At 33.2% G+C, this 20,944-nt stretch overlaps 1 protein-coding gene across 3 annotated transcripts in view; it reads left to right on the top strand.

The window, feature by feature from the left end:
- The window catches only part of LOC130656057 (male-specific lethal 3 homolog), a 44,742-nt gene that overhangs the window by 1,571 nt on the left and 22,227 nt on the right, over nucleotides 1–20,944 (top strand). For all 3 annotated transcript variants that reach the window (XR_008984822.1, XM_057458897.1, XM_057458898.1), the window contains exons 4-7: nucleotides 6,849–6,951; nucleotides 7,025–7,129; nucleotides 18,515–18,609; nucleotides 18,725–19,371. Coding sequence is in view for 2 of the 3 variants with exons in the window: in XM_057458897.1 (XP_057314880.1) it covers nucleotides 6,849–6,951; nucleotides 7,025–7,129; nucleotides 18,515–18,609; nucleotides 18,725–19,371 (950 nt within the window). In the remaining variant the exon portion in view is untranslated. The remainder of the gene's footprint in view (nucleotides 1–6,848; nucleotides 6,952–7,024; nucleotides 7,130–18,514; nucleotides 18,610–18,724; nucleotides 19,372–20,944) is intronic.

The following is a 20,944-nucleotide window of genomic DNA, read 5'->3' on the forward strand; positions in this document are numbered from 1 at the left end:
CCGGTGACATGCTTCGAAAATGCTTGTCACCGGCACAGTTAAACATGAAGCAAAACTGTACAGGAGACTCAATTGTTAGAGTCTTCGCAGAACATCTCTTCTCACAAAACCGAGGGCAGGGCTGACTTATTGCCTGCTGTGTCGTGTGGGAGAAAGAACTTCTGGACTTCTTTTTAATACGATATACAATTTTTTCGATTATTATTACGAATCGAATGGTACCACAGTATTTCAGTAGCCTGAGTGATTTTAGTTAATGATAATGGCTTAACTTACTAAAAATAGATTTTTTTTCTCTGTAAACACCAGCTGTTCATTGACGTCATACCGATTGTGAGTAAAATTGTACCTGTTTCAAAACATGAAATTGTTTAATATGATTTAAGAATGCTGAACGTCGAGAGCGTGTTTACGTTTTTCGGGGGCACTTGCTTATGACAAACTTTTTTAACTATCACTAATATAACGACGTGGGAGAAAAGAAAGAGAATAAATTTTTGCTGAAATATCATAACAAACACTATTTACACACTTTTTATAAAAACATATACAAAAATAACGGTATGTTAATGATTTTATTCGTTCATTACGTTGTTTTCTTTTTCTTCCAACATTTTTTTGACAACAACCCTTCTTTTTATTTGTCTACATTTTGAATTAACAAGTTCGTTCATATTTGTAATGGTTTCAAAATCGTCTTTAAAATTTTTTCTAGCCAGTGAAAGTATTGTTTTTAGTCGATTTGGAGAGAGGGCTGTTTTCTTTATGACTTCTCCATCATAAGTTCTTTTCCCTCCCTCCACGGTTTCTGCTACAATTTCAAACCCAGCATAAGTTTTTTGATGCCAGAATTTAGCACACTCTATTGTCGCATTGTCTAAAACTTTAGCCCAGTTTTTTTTATCACTCACCGCAGGCACAACTCCTTCAATGTTATCCGATAAAGTTACGCCAATGATTTGTTTAGTCAAATACGACCAACTCCTTTCGATCGGATTAAACTGTGAATGCCCAGGTGCATAGCATTGCACGATCAGCGAATCCAACTTGGAATTCTGCCACAGAAAACCCAACGACATAAAATTTATTATTCCTTTCACTGACCAATCAGGTCCGCCATCGGCAATAATACGACACTAAAAACATTTTTAAAACGTTTCTCAAGTTTGATAAGTTCCATCAAATGATTTACGTGCATTACGTTTGTACTTTCTACTAACCGCGACGGAAAAAGTTTTACAGTTAAATTTCCATTTCTTGGCCATTTAATTTTTTTTCTTTTGAGTTTGTCTTCACATGTTTCCGCTTTGCTGTTGATAAAATTTGTCACTGTGTCTCCTTTACACAATGACCGTTTTCTTGTTTTTCGAAACAAAGGTTTAGGAATGGAAAATGATCGACTCCTCTTTAACTTTGTCCGGAGTACTTGATAACCAGCAGGTACCAGTTTGCAATTCGCATGTGGCAAATCATGATCATCAAAATTTGGGGCGTCCTTTTTTAAATAAAAAGTTCGATGTCTCCTACGACGGCTGGTTGCCGGGATCCCAACCTCCACCTTGATTTTGTTGTCTACTGACAAACAAAGTGTGTCAACATCGCAAAGAGTCACCATCTGGCTCACTATGCTCACTTGCGCGCTTGTATAATGGAAATCTGGATGAAGCCTTTTTTCCATTGTGTTCCGTTTTGGCGGAACACGAGCATCTACCAAGTTTTTAAATCTCCTGCTCGAAGTTGTTTTTCGACGTGGCGGTACCATCAGTCTATGGATGGTATTTCTACTTACGGTGATACCCAGTGTACTTTTTACATGACGAACAATGTCCTGTAAAGTTACGCTATTTGTATACATCGTATCGCTTCGACGTCGAAGATGTGCTCCAGCTGAGCTTTGTTCAACATAATTTCTTATGCATGGAACAAGATCGTGGTGTTTTATATGCGTGGAAAGATTTTTATCTTTGCTTGTCATTTCTAAAAACAAAAGAAAAAGCTGCATAAAAAATTAAAAAAAGGCGCACCATTTCTCTTCGCGTTATCAAGATTTCTAAAAGAAAGTCTGAATAAAAAAACAAGAACAAAACAACGGTGCCGCGTACTGAATTTAAAATAAATCCAAACCTCGATAAAGTTGTTCAACTTTCTCTTCGTCACTATGTTCCGTTTCCGAATCACTGTCGAACATCCAGTCACTATCGTCAGTTTCATAAGTTTCTGAAATATTTTCCATTTTAAAGGAAATTGTTAGTTTTAAGAAAAACTGTTTATTTTTAGTTTTGAAAAACTGTTTTACGATATTTACGATAAAAGATGTTGTTGATGATGTCGATGTTGTGTTGAATAAAAGAAAGAGAAACAATAATTTTACATTTATAAGTTTAATTGGTTTTTAATTAGTTCGTCATCGTTTCAAAATTCGTTTCAATAACTTCAAAGACTTTTACATCGTATCACAAATAATATTTTGACAATCGTATCAAATCGTTTCAGAATTTTTTCTAATCGTTTCAAAATAGTTTCAAAATCGTTTCACAATCGTTTCACAATCGTTTCATTTTTAACAAAATCGTTTCGCAAATAAAATATGAAACATTTAATTCGTTTCATGATACGATTATGAAACGATGTAAAAAAATTATTGAAACGATTTACATCGTATGGAAATCGTTTCAATTCGTATCAAAACTGAAACGATCTTGGAGACGATCCCTAAGGGATTAACACAAAAAAATGTTTAAAAAGTTAATTACCCTTCGTCTCTCTATTGTCATTTATATTTATTTTTTGTCTTTTTTTGTATTTTTATTTTTTGTCTTTTATATCTTTTATTCACACATGAATTTATTTGTTAAGTATCTCCGATTTCGTAAACGCGTAAGCAAATGTTATTGTTGTTTTGTCTATTACATGCAACGAGTTATAAAGATTTAAAAATTTAAGAACGACGAACGACAACAGAATTGCTTTTTTAGATCGCGTTTTAAAAATTTAAGAAGGAAGAATGGCAATAGAAAAGCTTTGTTAGATCGCATTTTAAAAATTTAAAAATGAAAAGTGGCGATAAATATGCTTTTTTAGATCGCATTTTAAAAGTTTTAAAATGACGAACGGCGATAGAAAAGCTTCGTTAGATTGCATTTTAAAAGCTTAAGAACGAAAAGCGGCGATAGAAATGATTTTTTAGATCGCATTTTAAAAAATTAAGAACGAAGAAGAGCGATATAAAAGCTTCTTTAGATCAGGCAGTACTGTAATTCCACGATTCACACGATCATAAACGCACAGCAAAATTGACTATAAGTGCTTGCTGGATACATGTTATTGCCCAAAATTAAAGCAATGAGGGAAAATATTTGCTTCTACATTTCCATCGTGCTTTTTATAAATATATCAACAAAGTTCTGACTATGATAAAAAGATTAAAGTTTCTGTGTTAAGGCTAGAATACACGGTAAGTTTAATCTGACTGTTTAAATGTAAGATAAAAAAACTTACTGTGTAAACAGGAAAGATGTACCTTCAGTTTTTTTAAAAGTTGGACATGTTCAACTTTTGCTAAGTTTTTCCTATTGAAATTAACAGATTGATTAATAAGCTATTGTTTAAACTAAAGATTTGAGCATATTTTTTCAATTTCTAATTGTAACCGCTTTTTTTCTTTAATTTCTTCTACCATTTACCCTGCTGCTGCTATAACAATACCCGCAACAGAAGATTTACGTGTTTTTTCTTTGGTATTCATTGTGAAAAGAGAGTTTTTTAAAAAATTAAAAAATGGTGGAATATTTAATGTTACTCCATCAGGTAAATCTTCCTCGAGCTCAAATCCTCTATCAGCCATCACAGAATCCCCAGGCTCTAGCAAATCGTATACACCACTATCTTTTGTTATTCGTTTATCCGAAAAGCGTCCACCATACAAATCAGAGACAAATATCACTGATCCATCAGGAGCTATTCCGACTAATCCTTTTGCTGTATTATGGTGTTTGTAATTCGAAAAGGTACTGAACTGTGTGCGATACTGTTGAGAGTTTTGCTTGGTTTGCTAGCTGTTGGTTTGATAGTTTTTGGGACTATTGTGGGAACATTGTTCATATATGTCTTTTTTTCACCAGTGAAATGAGCAGAGCAAACTCTATGTGATTTAGAAGGTACAAAATCCTTTCTACTGATCATAAAAAGCCATTTCTTTCGAAGCTCTGAGTCTTAGGAATGACATAAAAAGATAAGTCTGAATTCTTCTTCGAGTTGTTTTGACAGAGAGGTACACAGCAAGTTATCCCTCCTCCTTTTCTATTAGCTTGCGATAAAAAGCTTGAACTTGATGAAAAGTTAGAGCCAATGCTTGCAGGAGATCCCAAGTTTTAAAAAAAACTGTTGTCTTGATTAGAATTTTGTATATCGCTTTGGTTTTGAGTAGAATTAAAGATGAAGTGTACTTGTTCGGCCATTTTTGTTACTATGAATGGTTTGTTTACGTTTTTGCGGAATACAACTACCATAATGCATTGCGAAGTAGCCATATAGAGGGAACGGGGAATTGGAAGCAAGCAAATCAAATGACTCAAAGAGTAGAGAACCGTGCGCGTTTATGAAGGAGGATGTTTTAAAACAAAGACAAAGTTTATCCATAACAATAAAAGTTCTATATACAAAAGAAAACGCATTTATTGTTCATCTTCTTTGCCTTCGTCTGAGCTGCTTGATGATGACTTCAACAATCCGTCAATGAATTCATTAGTGAATTTTTGTCGCTTTTCTTTCTTTTGTCGTGGGTTATAGGAACGCTTCCCACAAAAACGGCGCTGCTTAGCATCCCACCAAAGATTAATTGCATTGCTACAGCCTTCCTCTGCAAATTGGGACAGTGTAGGGCCTTCGATTTTAATACGAAGCAAGTCCGTAAGGTTTTTTTCATTGAGCCGACTGTGCCAATCGGTTTTTACTATTTTCATATAATTGAAAAATCTTTTAACAGCCGCATTAGAATACGGTGCACATAAACATAGCTCAGCAAGTAAGAAAATACTTTTGAATCTGCTGTTATCTGTGTTGGTGTATAAGATTGCCCACAAATCCAGCGGTTGATGCTTTGATACGTCGTAATATTTATTTGCGTAATCTATCAACTCATGGTATTGTTCCGTCAACTCAAATGATGTAACATTTGTTAGAGTTGAATTGTCTTTGAAATGTTCATAGACAGCTTCGACAGACAAGACTGACAATTTAAACTCTATCTAACTTGAGAATGAGAATTGCTCTTTATTTTTATTGCACACGAATCTTTGTCAAAATTGACATAAATACTGTAGAAAATCGTTTATCAGCGTCCATGAAAACAGATAAATTCAAAATTCAGGACCTATGTTAATAGTGGTTTAATTTCATCAAACCAGTCAATAAACCATGCCATACCAAGTTTCAGGTCATTATTTTGATTTTCACTAAAGTTTTCACATGACTTTTGTTTTTAGCAAAAAATACAGTTTTGAACAAAAAGTATGTTTTTCATACTTTGCTAAGCACTTATAGTTTATGCAACTTTCTGTACATGTACTCACATGTTTTCTTGCTAATGTGTTCCAATAAAACAGGCATTTTAAATAAGACAAGAATATTGAGCAATTTCGGTCTGGTCCTGTTTTACATATTTTGGGACATACATATATTAAGTTCTTTGTTTAGAGTCAAGAACAAAGGTTCCTATTTTGATAAATAGACAAAACTAATTTAAAAAGGCTGTTCTAAAACGACCCTGCATGAATAGCTTTAATGTATATGACATTAATCGATAAGTACTATTAGTTTTTAATGATATCAAATGTTGTCTCCCTTCTTTAATGATATCAAATGTTGTCTCCTTCCATGAAATAAGATCCAGCAAAATCTTCAAAAATTATCTGAAGAAATAACCTAGCCCACCTAGCTAGGGCTAAATTTTGGATATTTAGTGAATTAATATTAACAGTAGATTAGAAACCTTAACCTTATTCGGTCTGGGGTTTTCAGACATTATAATGACACTTATAGTACATCATCGCTTAAAAAGTTTCCAAAGATTGTACGAAAACCCTGTTTCTTCTGGTTTTCGGGTATAATCAGGAAATCAGATTAATCACGTGTCCACAAAACGAAGAATTCTGCTTGATAAAACAAAGTTGTATTGCAAGTTTTAAGCTCTAAGATAATCCTAACAAGAGTTATTTTATTTTCCCGATTACAATGATTTCATAGAGGTATTTGGGTGTGGTTTCGAGTAATAGCCAATATTTAAGCCTCTGAGAGGTATGGTATTACAAAATTTTGGCACGCAGGTGTATAGGTAATCATTGAATGTCAGTAAGTATCATAGCCATACAGCATAGCATTAAGAAGTTGTTAAAGAAAAAACGTCACCTGGACTGAAAAGGGTTAAACCAGTCCTAGCTAGCTATTTTCACTGCGAACCGTAATAAAATGATGGTCGCTAGATAACACAGGCTAAAAATCTAGCTACTAGCTAATGTAGTGAGCTAGCCTAGCTAACTGCATTTAGTTGCGCCTATGCAATTTTTTAGAAAACTAGATGCCAGAGCCTTGTAGTATGTATCTATGTAACGGAACACAGAAATTTACTTTTATTTCGTCAACTTTCCAACGAAAAAAATGAGTTTGCGTTTTAATACACACAGGTCCACGGGGCTGTGTTTAATTATCTACTATAATATCAATACACACCCATGTAGTCATAACAGGCAAAAAGCATTTCTTGTAATACCATATAAGATAAATTATAGATAATAAGATTACATAATAGTTATTACTTCCTGGGAGATTTTAGTGAAGCTTTTAAAATTTAGACCCAAGAAAAAACTGAAGAAAACGCCAAGGAACGGTGTGTTTGAAGAAAAAGATGATACAAGTGTAATTAGCATTGGTAGCATTAATAGTGCTGGGAATGAGGTGGATAGTTTTCAGGTCATTATGTTAACTGCGAATCAAATAAGTTAGGTGTATTATAATCTTTTAACTTTAGGAAGACATCTCAATTGTTCAGTTACCACTTGTTTCGCTGGATATTCCAAAAGTGCTAGCCAATCGACTTGAAGAAGATTGTTATAATATTAAACGAAGAAAGAAGGTGAGAAATTTGCATTTAATATTGATTTTGAGTAAACAATTACAGTATTTACACTTTTCCGTTTACGTAGGAGTGTCTTGGTTAACCTTTTTTTTCATGTTGTTGTTCTCCATCTGACAAAAAAGTCAATTTTTCGTCTCCTGGCAGATTTAAAAATCCAAAAAAGCGATTCCAAACGATTTTTTTAAATCATAGTAAAAAGAAAAGAGTAGTCTGGTTTCCTGGGCCATTCCTTTTGTTTGCAGTTTTCTGTTCAAATTTATTTGAGGCCCCCTGCCACTGCACAGATAGTTAGAAATGGCGTTGAAGAACGATGAGTTTCTTTGTGGTGGTGATCTTGATGACTTATTTCTGTTGATTGAAGGTGCATTTTTGGATAGTGATGCCGATTTTAACGTGGATATAGATGCAGTTATATCTGAAGTATCTCTTCCTAAAGATGAAAGCGATCAATTTGAGTCAATGTGGAAAAGTGATGAAATTTGGTAGAGGATTAACAAGACACAAAAATACCAAACATCAAACGAAAAGTAGTGACTCAGATACTGCAAGGCCGTTTAACTCTCTTACTAGGGAAGAACAGTAACATAAAAATTGCACCCTTTAAAACTATGTGTTATTGTGAAGGAATGTGCCACCATTGTACAGAAAGATGTGTCGACCTGAACAGTCAAGGAACGCGTTTTTAAACTTCAAATTTTTCTGTTCACAAGGGAGTGGAACTTTGGGAAAGACTAAGAATTGTAATTAAACAATTCAAAGGTAGTGCTGAAAAATTTTATTCAGAATTTTGTAGGTTACTCAATGAAAATCTTATGCCAACAATGTGTGATGATGTCACCTTGGCTAAAACTTTGCTAATGGAAGTTGCTAATCATGTTTTGATACATCTCTCTGGAACAGATGTGTCTTCATTTAACCTTTCACAACAAGTAGCTGAAATTTCAGAAAAGGAAGTGAAAAGTTTGCAGTATCTTTCTGGTTATATTGTACATAAACTACATTCAAAATTTTGTTATGGTAAACAACAATCAGATATAGACAAACAGTTATAATCATGCAAAAATGGCACACGGGATAGAGAAAGTCAATCTGAGAAGAATGCAAGCAGTTATCCCGTGCTAAAACATCTTTTTTCAGTACCAACTTATGTGCGAAAGAACTAGTTTCAACTGTGTTAAGGGATATACTGTCAAATTTTAAAAAGATTTGGGAAATTGATTCTAAAGTGAAAAAAGAGATTTGCATTAATGTACTGAACATTGACTCACTTTGTTTGTTAGAGTTCGCACATTTTCATATGCTAAAGACGTTCATGAAAAGCACAAAGCTGCAAAACAGAAATTGAAGAAATAGTCATTAAGAACAGAACTGAAAAAAAAGCAGTTGTGCAACAGACATTGGTCACTGAGCTTTGCAAGTCCTGGACATGGACTTAAAAAACAGTCAAAAAGGCTTTTTTTATCACACATTTGAAAAAAACATTAATTTGGGTGAAAGAGATAAATTTTTGCAAATTTTATCCATATTGAACTGAATAAATATATACTAGTAGATTCGCGAAAATTAATTTTCGCAAAATGCATTATTTTTGACCTCTCAAAAACCGTTTACTTTTTAGCGGTAAGCTCCTTGGGTCTGGCTTTTGCGTGGCAGGAAAAAAGATGCTAGGATTTGGTGCAGAAAGGTCTTCTACTGCGGATTTCTTCTAATGGGGACATCGTTGAGGTTATAAACTATTATCTAGTGTAAGTTGATGGCTTCTGATTTATTTGAATTTATGAAGAATGCCTCGTTTGAAGAAATAAACTGATAATTACTTTGTTGTAGCAGTTGTGCAACAGACATTGGTCACTGAGCTTTGCAAGTCCTGGACATGGACTTAAAAAACAGTCAAAAAGGCTTTTTTTATAGCCACACATTTGAAAAAAACATTAATTTGGGTGAAAGAGATAAATTTTTGCAAATTTTATCCATATTGAACTGAATAAATATATACTAGTAGATTCGCGAAAATTAATTTTCGCAAAATGCATTATTTTTGACCTCTCAAAAACAAGTCTCCCACTTAAGGTAATTTATTTTAGCGAATATTTAATTTGGCAGATAACGAATAAATAACTTTATTAAGCATATTTATTGAAATCCTCATGTGAAAACTTGGCGGATGACAAACAAAAACTTCTTTTGGTGGATATTTTGTCAAATCTGCCAATTCCGGCAAATTTTCAATTCAACCAAAATGTCTTTCCTTGTCTTCTCTTTTGCCGCTTAATATAATTTTGGCCAGTTCCACAGTATAAAGGGAACTCAACCTTTTATATCACCAAACATTGAGCCAAGTGTGCAATATTCTAGCTCGGCAGTATAAAGAGAACTAAAGAATAGTTAAATGTAATAGAGTCAATGTAATGTTTTCAAAACATTTGTGGCTATAAAAATAGCTGGTTTGACGGTTTTGTCCATGTCTGGTACGTAGTGTCAATATCGTTGCTGTGTCTTCTTTCTTTTTGGCAGGGTTGTCTCAATAATGATGTTGAATTTCTCTTGTCTACGTATACATTACTTGCAATCGGTGTAACTGAGTACTGTGTTTTAATTGTATTATCGTTGTAACTGACATCTCTGACTCTTGGATTATCAGACTTCGTCCAATAGCACGTTGTCTACCAAAGTAATTCTCTAGATCATCCTGACAAAATCTCTCCAAAAGTACAAAAAAGAAAAAGCTAACTCCATTTTGTAGTAAGAACGTGACTACTTCAATAAATGAATGTACAGCAATGGCCAGTCAATCAAACCCCTAAAAACATTTTTTTAGAATTTTGTATACCTGCTGCCTTCATCGTATAGATCTTAAAACGCTGATGAAGAAAATGTATAGGATTATGTACTTTTGACAAAGGTTTGCAGAGATATCAAGGTTTAAAGGTTTTTTGATGACGTCATCAAACAGATTCGGGGACCCAGGTTTGGGAAACTTACCCAAATTGGTCCCAGGTAGTCCCTAGTTACCCACGCAGGACATGACGTCAGTTATTTCCACCCGTTTCCAAGTTATTTAACCTTAAATTTAAAAGTGCAATGCAATAGCTTCACTACTCTTAATATACTTTCCTTTGACGTCAATATTACTCTAACGTCAAAGTTTGCTAATTCACAGAACAAATTTATAGGCGATGTTTTATAGACTTTATCAAAGAAATTTTATCCACTTTGTAAAAGTCACAGACAGAACCTCCGTATTATTATTATTACTAGTCGATAAGGCCCGTGGAAAAATCCACTTCGGCAAAAGGCCAATGAAAAATAGGTTGCTTTAGATGTTTTGCTGACGTCAGCAGTGCATATACAAAAAAAATGTTCTTACAATCTTACACAAAATGTCAAATGTCAAATCGCATTAAATCCTCCACACAAATCTTACACAAAGTCAAAAAGAACAGCTTGCAAGATGTAAAATCTAGTTGATAAAAAGTTACAACAACGACACTCACAACATCGACACTCACAACACCAATACTCACAAAACCGACAGTAAGAACACCAACAGTTACAACACCAACAGTTACAACACGGATAATAACAATGTCAGAAATAACGCATTTAAAATATGTACATCTTATAAGTGATTATGTTGAAAACCCTCGGTATTATATTCTGAAATGTCAAAAAGGAGGCCTGCAAGAGTTGTTAGCACAAATCAACAAATATAAGTTCTTTACACATTTTAAATATTGTCTTCCCTTAAAAGCTTATACAAAAATATGAAAAAGCCATATAGTTTCGAAAACATCAAATTTAAATCTAGAAAAATCAGTCATTGCGGTTGGATACCATCCTCCACCACAAAAACTTACACAAAATGTAAAAATCAACCAGTTAAGAAAACAAAAATTTTCTTTTTTAGTTCCGTACTGCCCTTTTTCCAACAATTTTAAACCTAAATGTCAAAAAATCAATGAGCAACGAATAAACTTGAATCAACAAAGATCATTATTTTGGAAACATTGTATACGGTTCGTAAACAAAAGTTTACACAACATGTAAAACAGATCGGTTCATGAGAAACGCATCTAAATCAACAAAAATAATTTCATTCAGCATGTCGTATATTACCATTACCCATCAATCTTCCACCAAAAAGGTTGTCAAACACATCAAAATTTAAAAAAATCAGTCATTTCAGGGCATACAGTCATTGCCCATTAGATTACAAAATCAGAAACAAAAAATAATAAATAACTAAACACACATACTTTAAATTCTATAAAATTCGTTCCACTTGTCATATTGCATGTGGTCCCCCTTGTAAAGTGGACAGGTAATGTGAAAAAAATTATAGATGAATTTCAGCGTGACATCATTTGTTTACTTTTTAGCGGTAAGCTCCTTGGGTCTGGCTTTTGCGTGGCAGGAAAAAAGATGCTAGGATTTGGTGCAGAAAGGTCTTCTACTGCGGATTTCTTCTAATGGGGACATCGTTGAGGTTATAAACTATTATCTAGTGTAAGTTGATGGCTTCTGATTTATTTGAATTTATGAAGAAAGCCTCGTTTGAAGAAATGAACTGATAATTACTTTGCTTCACCTAGCACCCCAATCTTTTTTCCTGCCATGCAATGCCAAAGCCGAAAGAGCTTACCACTGAAAATGTAAACAACAGAATTCATCTATAATCTATGGGCATAAAAATACATCCTACTTGTTACATCATAATTCGTGCTCATAAAAGAAGGGAAATTTGGAAACTATAGTAGTATATATACTATACTATACTACACTACACTACACTACACTACACTACACTACACTATACTAAAGAGGAATAACAACAGAAGTAATAGTTTAGAGCTAGCATGGGATGGGGAGCTGGACTTGGAGGCTAACATTAATTAACAGTAGCTAAGACACCCAATTAAATATACTTAAACTGGGAACACTTAGCTAAAACTAAAGCTAGCTATTTATGCTTAGTAAAACACATATAAAGAGAAGCAATAGTAATGTAAAATTAATAACATTACAGTTCAACAAACCAAAATTTTCCGTTTTTTAGTCAGCCAACAGCGCCAGGGCACATGAATTATGCAACAAAACGTAAACAAATATGGCTACATACGCAAACTGTGGCTTTTCCCAGAAAATGCGAGTCTGCTTGCTCCACCGACATAAAAACCAAACATCTAAAAATATCAAAGTTCTTACTATTTGTGATTTCAAATCCACTTTAAACTCTAGCCTTTGTTATCTACTTCTAACTTTACTTTACATCTAGGCCTTTGTTTTGTACTTCTAACTTTACTACTTTACTTCTAGCTCTAGCTATCACTTCTTACTTTAATTTTTGGACTATTTTTTCTCTGAATTACGTTTTGCACTTTTTTCAAGACGAAGGGACCGTTCTTTTGTTGTTGTCTTTTTGGGTGTCGAGGGACACCATTTTCGTAAAGAAAGCCGTTAAATTTTTTTCAGCAAATCAAGTTGCACCAATTTGATCACGTGACGTAAACAAAGTTAACCTGCTAGCAAAATGGACATAATTTTTCGGCGACTTTAAAGAGAATTTCGGCAACATCAAAGGAAAATGACGATATCAACTTTGCGTGTCACAGACAGACGGACACCCTTAGGGTATAAATTTGATATATGGGACTGAAGAATAAAAGCTCCACTATTCCACATAAATCTTGCTGCCCAACCTGAACCAGAATCTGAAAGACAGTTACTGGCATGTCTGCGAAAAAGTAAATGAAGCGTTCCTCTTTAGTGCAAATATTCTTTGTACAATATACAACATTCTTTCCAGTGTTGTGAGCTAAATTCTTTTTCATTCTGAAAAACTTTCTGTTATATGGTGCACCTTCAGCAGTAGCGCCAATGCCTTTCAAATTGATCCCTTCAAGATAGCACACAGCCTTCCAAAAGATGTTGCACCAGCTGTTTCAAATGTGCAAAAACTAAACGATAATAGGTTCACAATACTTTTTAACGAGAAAAACCAGCACGTGCGATGCAAGTTCTTGTACATTTTTCAACGTAGCAAAGTTTGTATCGGTATCTCCAAGGTCTACAAAACCTATAAGTTCCCCAGAGTGTTTATGCCATACCAAGTATTTTTGGCATCTCATCAATCAAAATAATAACATATCTCTCTGGCAAAGTGAAATCAACAGTTTTTTGGGATAATTCTTGTATAAGAGCAGAATTAAAACCACGAGTAGGGCGAATATAATTTTTGTACACAAAGAATTCGTAAACTTGGTAATACCAAAACACGGAACCTGTTTTTGCATCATATCGTAGATCAGAATAAGCCGAAGATGACATTGCAGCTAAGGTCAGACAAAATTTTATCACTATTGGATGGTAACGTACACTACTAGCACACAAGGAATTAATATAACTCTGCTCTTCCCAAAATAATTTCGTGAAATATGGAACATCTGTTTTGTCACACCCAGAAAATAATGTCTGCAAGTCATTATTCAGTTCAGTAGTAATTCGTTGACTTTCATTTTCTAATGCTGCTTTCATTTCAACAAGTCTCTGTTCCAACTGTTTGCTACGTAAACGTTGATCTTGAATAGGTAATTTCAGATGAATTCTAGATGTAAACGTAACAGGAGCATTCAATTTGGCTGGTTGGCTGGACACCATCAATTTTCGATTTTTAGCATAAGTGGATTTCATGTCAAAGGACTCACAGTTGTGACATGGATTAGTGTTACAAACCAGAATATTACAATTTTTTGATCGATAATACTCATCCTGGTTCAACTTTGGTTTTAAAGACAACTTTTGATAATTTGCATAATCAAAATGTTTTGGCACAACATGCTTTTGAAAATTAACTTCTTTATCTGGATTTGGAGTTTTAATCCCATTACATATATCATAAGTATTTTGCTCAGCAATAAGATTGGACAAGGTAACATTGTGAAATTATCGTCCATTAGACATATATAAAATGATGATCATCTAATAACATTCATCCAAATACGTTTACTGAATATTATAGTAATTGGTTAACAAAAATTTCAAACTTTGGCAGAAGATGACAGTTGGAGTCAGAGGTGCAAATTACAGTAACAATATGTTCTTCTGTTTTAATATGCCAACAACTAGGCAAAGACAACTTTTTAATGCGCAGTACAAACTCAAAAAATTCCTTGTAAACAAACATGGGTGGAGAACTTGGTGGTGATAACTGCTGTAAAACCCTGAATTCTTCACGTTTCTCAATTGATGTTGAAGATCGAACTTGTGTTAACACAGCACTTCTACAAATACTTTTGTTAGAAAGATTCAATGTTGGTAGAGCTCCCTCCTTTAATGCCTTTCGCTTCGGATCTAGAACTATATAAAAATATGTATCAACGGAGAAAAAAACTTCTGATAAAGAACCAAAAAAAATCAGTAAAAACATGAAGTGCAGTCGCAACTGTTGTGTATGTGTATAGCTATAAGCGGTACTAGAGCTTTAGTAACGAGCTGTAACCCTTTTCTACTAAGAGGCCAAATTCTTTTTTGAACAGATAGTCGTCCTTTGTAAAATGTCTTTCACAAATAAATAACTTGCGACTTTCAATGCGCTTTTTAAGTGAGTCATCTGGTACTCTATCCTTTGTGATTATATTTATAAGATCAGCTCCCCACTTCTTGTTTACTTCATTGTTTGCAGTCGAACTTTAAATAAACTGATTCCTTTATACCTTCTGAAGACAAGAAAAGGTGTGGTCAAAAACACAGCAAATGTTGAAGAATCTCAGCAGCAGCCTTCGCAATTAGCTGCCATTTTGAAGTGCTGAGCAGGAGTGGAAGTCTCGGGACGAAAAATTTGCATATGAAAGAATTATTACAATGAAGCATTGTTTGTTGCCAGACTATTTCTTTTTTTTATGACTATGTTTAAATATCGTTTTGAGCACATTTTTCGAACAGGTTGTTGTAATTAAAAATCTATGTGGTTAATCTGCTGCATGTGGGTTTATGTTCTCCATAAAAGGCAGGCAGAAGTATTGAAGTCGGTGTTTTTTTAGACTATACCAAATTGTATTTTTGGGATACCTTTTGTTTAAGACTGCTTTTCTAAATCACTTTTTTCATTGCTACTTCAAATTTTAATGCAAAATAGAAAAAGATGAAATATTCCAAATCGTTTTGTCCGGTTTCTATTGGGTGAGTGAATCAGTCGCAATTTAAGTGTAAAGTTAGGAGTAATTTAGGATGAAAGCTTTTTAGGTGTCCAGGGATGAAAATGAATTACGTCTGATCTATAAGAGATACCGTTTTGAAATTTCACTCTCTGATTATATTATTTCTAAACTTTGAGAAGATGTATAAAAATGTTGAAATGAGTAAAATAGGATGAATTATTCCAAAAATAGAGTGAAAAATTGATTGCAAAGTGGAATGTATTATAAACTCAGAGAATGTGCTATTGACTATAAAAATGAATTTATCGAATGATATTTGTCTAATCTTAAGAAATATAGCAAAAAGTTTTAATAAAGAGTGATGGAGGATGGATTATTCCACTTTTAGGTTGGCCACTACAGAAAGCGTGTGATGTTTTTCAAATATTAATGATAGTTGACAAATGGTCTTCTTCAGTGTTTTATAGAAATTCTCGGAGTCACATAGGTTTTAAAATAATCTCAACTTACCAATTCAACTAAACTGAAGTGAAAATATCGCGAAAGGAGTAATTTTGGATGAAAAATTCCATTTTTTTAGAGATTTTACATTATACTATTGATACTCTATTAAAGAGAACCAGATTAACTTTACGCTATTAACTTCCTTTTTTATTGTTACTGACAGTTAGTTCCACAACATAAAATTTAAATGTAATTGTCTGAGTCTTTCAGGATGAAATATTCCACACGCAAAAATCGTGATACACCCCACTTGCGATAAAGTCTTTTATGTGTGGAAGGTTTTGCCGTAACTTCAAGAAGAGATTCGAACGGTTTGAAATCTTTGCATTGCACTGTTTTGATTCGACGGCCAATTTTTTATTTGGACAGTGTTTGATATTTCGTATTTCCCTAAGTTTGATATTTGTTTGGATTGTGTTACCAGTTCTTTTCTTTTGCTAGTTTGTTAAGATGTTTGGAATAATTAATCCTCTGTTACTCTAGACACGTGGATACGTGTTAGCATATTTATCAATAAAATGTCATTTTGTTTGAGAGGTATATTGTAACTAAAATTGTTGTATTATTATTTTTCTACCGCGTGTTCCATTATATTTCGATTTATTGTTTTTTTTGGAATATTTCATCCAATTTTACTCCGACAATAGTTTTAGAATATATTTCGTGTTTTATTATACATTATCCTTCAAAACTATCCTTGTATAGTTATTCTATCATCGTTTACTAGCTTCTTATCTAAATATTAAAACTTGGTTTTGAAGGCTTAGATGGAATTTTTTATCCTTTTTTACTCCTGAAGTCCAATTTCGAAAATTCAGAGTATCAACAATATAAATATAATGAAAAGCATAGAAAAAGCATTTTCTGGAATATTTCATCCTAGATTACTCCGAAACCTTTATCAGAACAATTTTGGTTTAAAAATACGTCTTTTTGGAAAGTTTTGTTCGAAAATTCCAAAAAATGAAAGATCTCTGTTAAAAAATGTGATTTTTCAGATTTCTAAATTTACATTTTGGTACATTTTAAAAAAACACCGACTAAAAACATCCCAATTTGCTTTTAAGCTTTACAAGCTTTTTTTATAAGTTACACAATGATGAAGGTAAAATAAAACCAGGACTTGCCTCTATGTACATATGGCCTCATAGTTATCGTGCCTGTCTCAGCATTGGCCGAGGAATTAATTTATCCTCCCTTTTATTTTGCACTAAACATTTGCTTTGCATTACTAACAATGTAAAAACGCATGTTTTCTACACTTTTGTAAACAAAACAAAAAAATGTTTTAATGAAAAATGTTTCTGATGTGCAGTTAATTTAGACTTTGCACTAGATATTGCATAAAAACGAGATTAGTTTTCGATAAGTTTAGAACGCTAAGTTGCTTTTGTCGTTTTGTCCTTAGTTATTAACAAATGTTTATTTTATAATTTCAACTGACACATTGGGAAATTTGATATTTGTATACACTGCGAATTTTCCAAAAAAAACAAGCCTTCCTAACATCAAGCTTTTCATTTAACCATTTATTCGACGACGCAGTCAAGATTGACGAAGGTTAATATCTTCGTCGCAAACCTTTATGTACTTGTAAGTATATAAAGGCTATTACTAAGGACAGTGTGATAATAATAATGAATATTTAATAAAGTGTCTAAATTATCGATAAAACTTTTTGCTTTGCGATCAGGCGCTATAAGTGATCGATAATGAAAAGTATCGCTAAATAGGTTGTTATCAAATTCCCTGGAATCGTCACATTTATGACAACTTTGATATTGGCGAACTACAAACATCTTTTTCTTATTTCTCCATTTTTTACTGCAAAATCTAATATCTAATTTACTGAAACTTAGTGACTCGTATAACTTAGATTATAACTTCTTCCTTAAAGAATTAGCCAATATCTTATTGTAGCTAGATATTATATCTATAATAAGCGTTCTTTTGGCTTAACCAAGTGTACTTAGTAATCACAAATTGTGTAATAATATTGGTTCTAACATAACTAAAACCTTTTTAAGGTATTGTCAACTATTTAAATTAAACTGTAAAAATATTTATTAGGTGTCTTCTCTAAAAAACAAATCAGATATAGGCTTCTTAAAATTGTTCTTATTTTTTTACAATTAACTTGACAGTGTAGGTCTTTATCAACTATTTTAATAATGACAGTGGTAAACATGATTTTAAGGTTTTTTTGCTTGGATTATCCTCCAAAAGAAGTCATTTATAAGTTGCGAGGCTATATTCAAAACTTCCTTACTTAGAGAGAATGTTTTTCGTGGAATAACATCTTATGAAAACCAAGTCTTAAGCCATCTATCGTTTATCTATGTTCAGAAAAGGCTAAAGTTATTATGGTAAATAAATACCATTTTAGGAAGTACTGCCCAGCTCAAATTACCCTAATGTAGCGGCTGTGACATTATCTGGCATCAAAAGGATTTTTGTTTGAAATGGAGAAAAATTCGAGATAGAGAAGTTCAAATTTTCAAGGGAACAAGACTTTTATTCGGGTTAGAGAGTACTCTCGATAGAGAGAGAGTCCACTTCGTGCATATTCCGGCAATGTATTTTGCAGAATCGAACAGCATATTGAAATAGGCTTATTAGCAGATACAAATTAAAAGATTTTTTCTGTGTACCACCATACTTTTAACTTGGAATTATATCTGTGCAGGAATATGCATATGTATTATGTATTTGTTTTTACTAGATGATTCATTTACCTCGAAAACCTACAGTAAATGATATATTTAACGAATATTTTCAAGACTGCAAACTGCAAGTAAAAGAAGGTAAAAATATTAAGTAAGTTAAGCATGTTATTCAATTTTTTTTATGGGAGGGAAGGGGGTCATTCAAGACACACAAAAATGGTCATTTTCAGAGTTTCAAATTTTAAACCTTGTTTTCTCATATTTAGCATCAATGTCTTACAAGAAACGCTGAGTGGACTGAACACTTATTTTAATTTCTTTCTTTGCAAGTTATTATTGTATAACTTTGAGAGGGATCAATACTTCGTTTTTTTCCCTCCGGAAAAGCCAGCTCAAATATCTCCAACTGGTTCAATGTCTTTGTCTATATTTTCACCAACCATAACGCCACAAATACTCAAGACGGTATCACCTCTGTCGTGCTTTGATTATAAAGATTCATCGCCTAAAGCATCACATGCAAGTTTTGTCAGTGAAGATTTGTTATCAATTTCACGTGAATCATGGAAACGCAGACAGACTAACAAAATACGAAAAAGAGACCACTCCTCCAGTTCTTGTAATGACGATACAACTAATATACCAACTAGACCAAGAAGATATACCAATTCCACAAATAGATCAGAAGAAAGATTTTCTCCTGTTATCACTAACGTGGAGAAAAGTGATAAGACGAAAGATGTATCCACAATGCCACATAGAAAGAGTAGTAGAGGGAGTCTTACAACTGCTGAAGAAATCAAGGAAGAAGCACTGTGTCAGGGTGTGTTACTTCAACAAGCACCTCCGAACTCTTGTGACTCCTTGCAAATTTCACCTGATGCAACCAAGCATAATGAAGCTAAAGAATGTAGTAAGTAGAAATTAATGTTTTCTTCAAATATTAGGGCTAATGGCAATGCATCAAAGTTTTTAGATCATGTTCAAGCGTTCTTGATAGATATCATTTTGGAGAGAAAATATTTCGGAATATTGTGTACATGTATAAAATGAAAGGGACTGGCTTAAGTTAATCATCCAATTCACAAAGTGAAATCTTTGATCATTTGTTGTCTTTTTTTTTGCTTCAATGCTTTTTTTTATATAATGCTCTTGCAGTATTGAGGCAAAATCAGTTCACTTTTTGCATTAGCACAGAATCATTCCTTTTTGCAATATAGGTAGGCTTAGTTTCGAGTAGACAAACATCCTATCCAAGATAAAATTTGGTCTCTATCCATAACGTGTGAGCATGGTATTCATATCCATATGATCTCGCATTTTATAGGCCTGTATACAATACAATTCTATATTTTAATATTTTTCCTCTATGTAGTAGTCCTTCAATTTTATAAGTCTTTGAAAAACGGCTAAAACAGTAAAGCACCTTGATTATTATTATTAAAAAGTTTTACAAGAGTTCATATATATTTTTTTTTGTAGTACGTCAGTAGGCTTAACGACGTTTTTTCAAAGTCTTTTGTTTATTCAATTTACTTTTAAGTAACATTCTATTTGCACATTTAATAAAAAAGGCTTTCAAGCTATGTTATAAATAAACGATTCAAATAACATCATCCTGTTTCGTCAAACATTCAAATAACTTTCTGTTTGCACGTTGAATAACCACCCTTTTCAGCTTGTCTAAGTGACCTTCAGAATATACCGTTCAAATAACATTTGGTTGGTATAAAAAACCTTCAAATAACGTCCTGTCTGCACATTCAAGCTTGATTCTCACTATGGGCTAACGATAAGCTAACCTTAGCCCATACTTTGAAAGAAAAAGTACCTGCTTAGCTCACAGCTGGGCTCATCGTTAGCTCATCGTTAGCCGATTTTTTGAAATCAAAATTTTTTGCTATTTTTTTTTTTTTTAGCTAACAGTGAAATAAGCTCACTTTCAGCAATCTTTAAAGGAAGCTGACATAAATCGTGCTCAAAGCGATTTATGTTTTTAAAAATAGTAGTATGTTTCATTGTAAAAGGTCATTTTGAAGCTAAAATGGTTGACATAATTAAAAAATGACGTTTGAAAAAAAAGGAGAAGAGTTGGCGTTCAGCTTAAAAGATTTTCCCTGCCTTTCTGACCCAAAGTCGTTTCCTTTTCCTTACTTTTGTTAATTCCTTTCTTTCCAGGCTACGTCGTCTTCTTCGAAGTAGTAAAAATAACAAGACTTTCTTTCTTTCTATCTTTCTTTTTCATTCTTTCTTGCATTAGTGTGAACGTGAAAAAAATACATCAGGTACCCGCGGCTCAAAAGTGAAAATCGGCTAACATATTATGCGCACTATGGTTAGCTCATCGTTAGCCCATAGTGAGAACCAATCTTCAGTAGCCAAATGTTTTAGCACATTTCAGTGATTTTTATTTGTAACGTTTGAGTGACGTTACTATGTTGACACAAAAAAACTAATATTTCTGCTCCAATGTCAATAGTCATTAT

This window comes from Hydractinia symbiolongicarpus, chromosome 8 (assembly GCF_029227915.1).
Source record: "Hydractinia symbiolongicarpus strain clone_291-10 chromosome 8, HSymV2.1, whole genome shotgun sequence".
NCBI classification, from domain to species: Eukaryota; Metazoa; Cnidaria; class Hydrozoa; order Anthoathecata; family Hydractiniidae; genus Hydractinia; species Hydractinia symbiolongicarpus.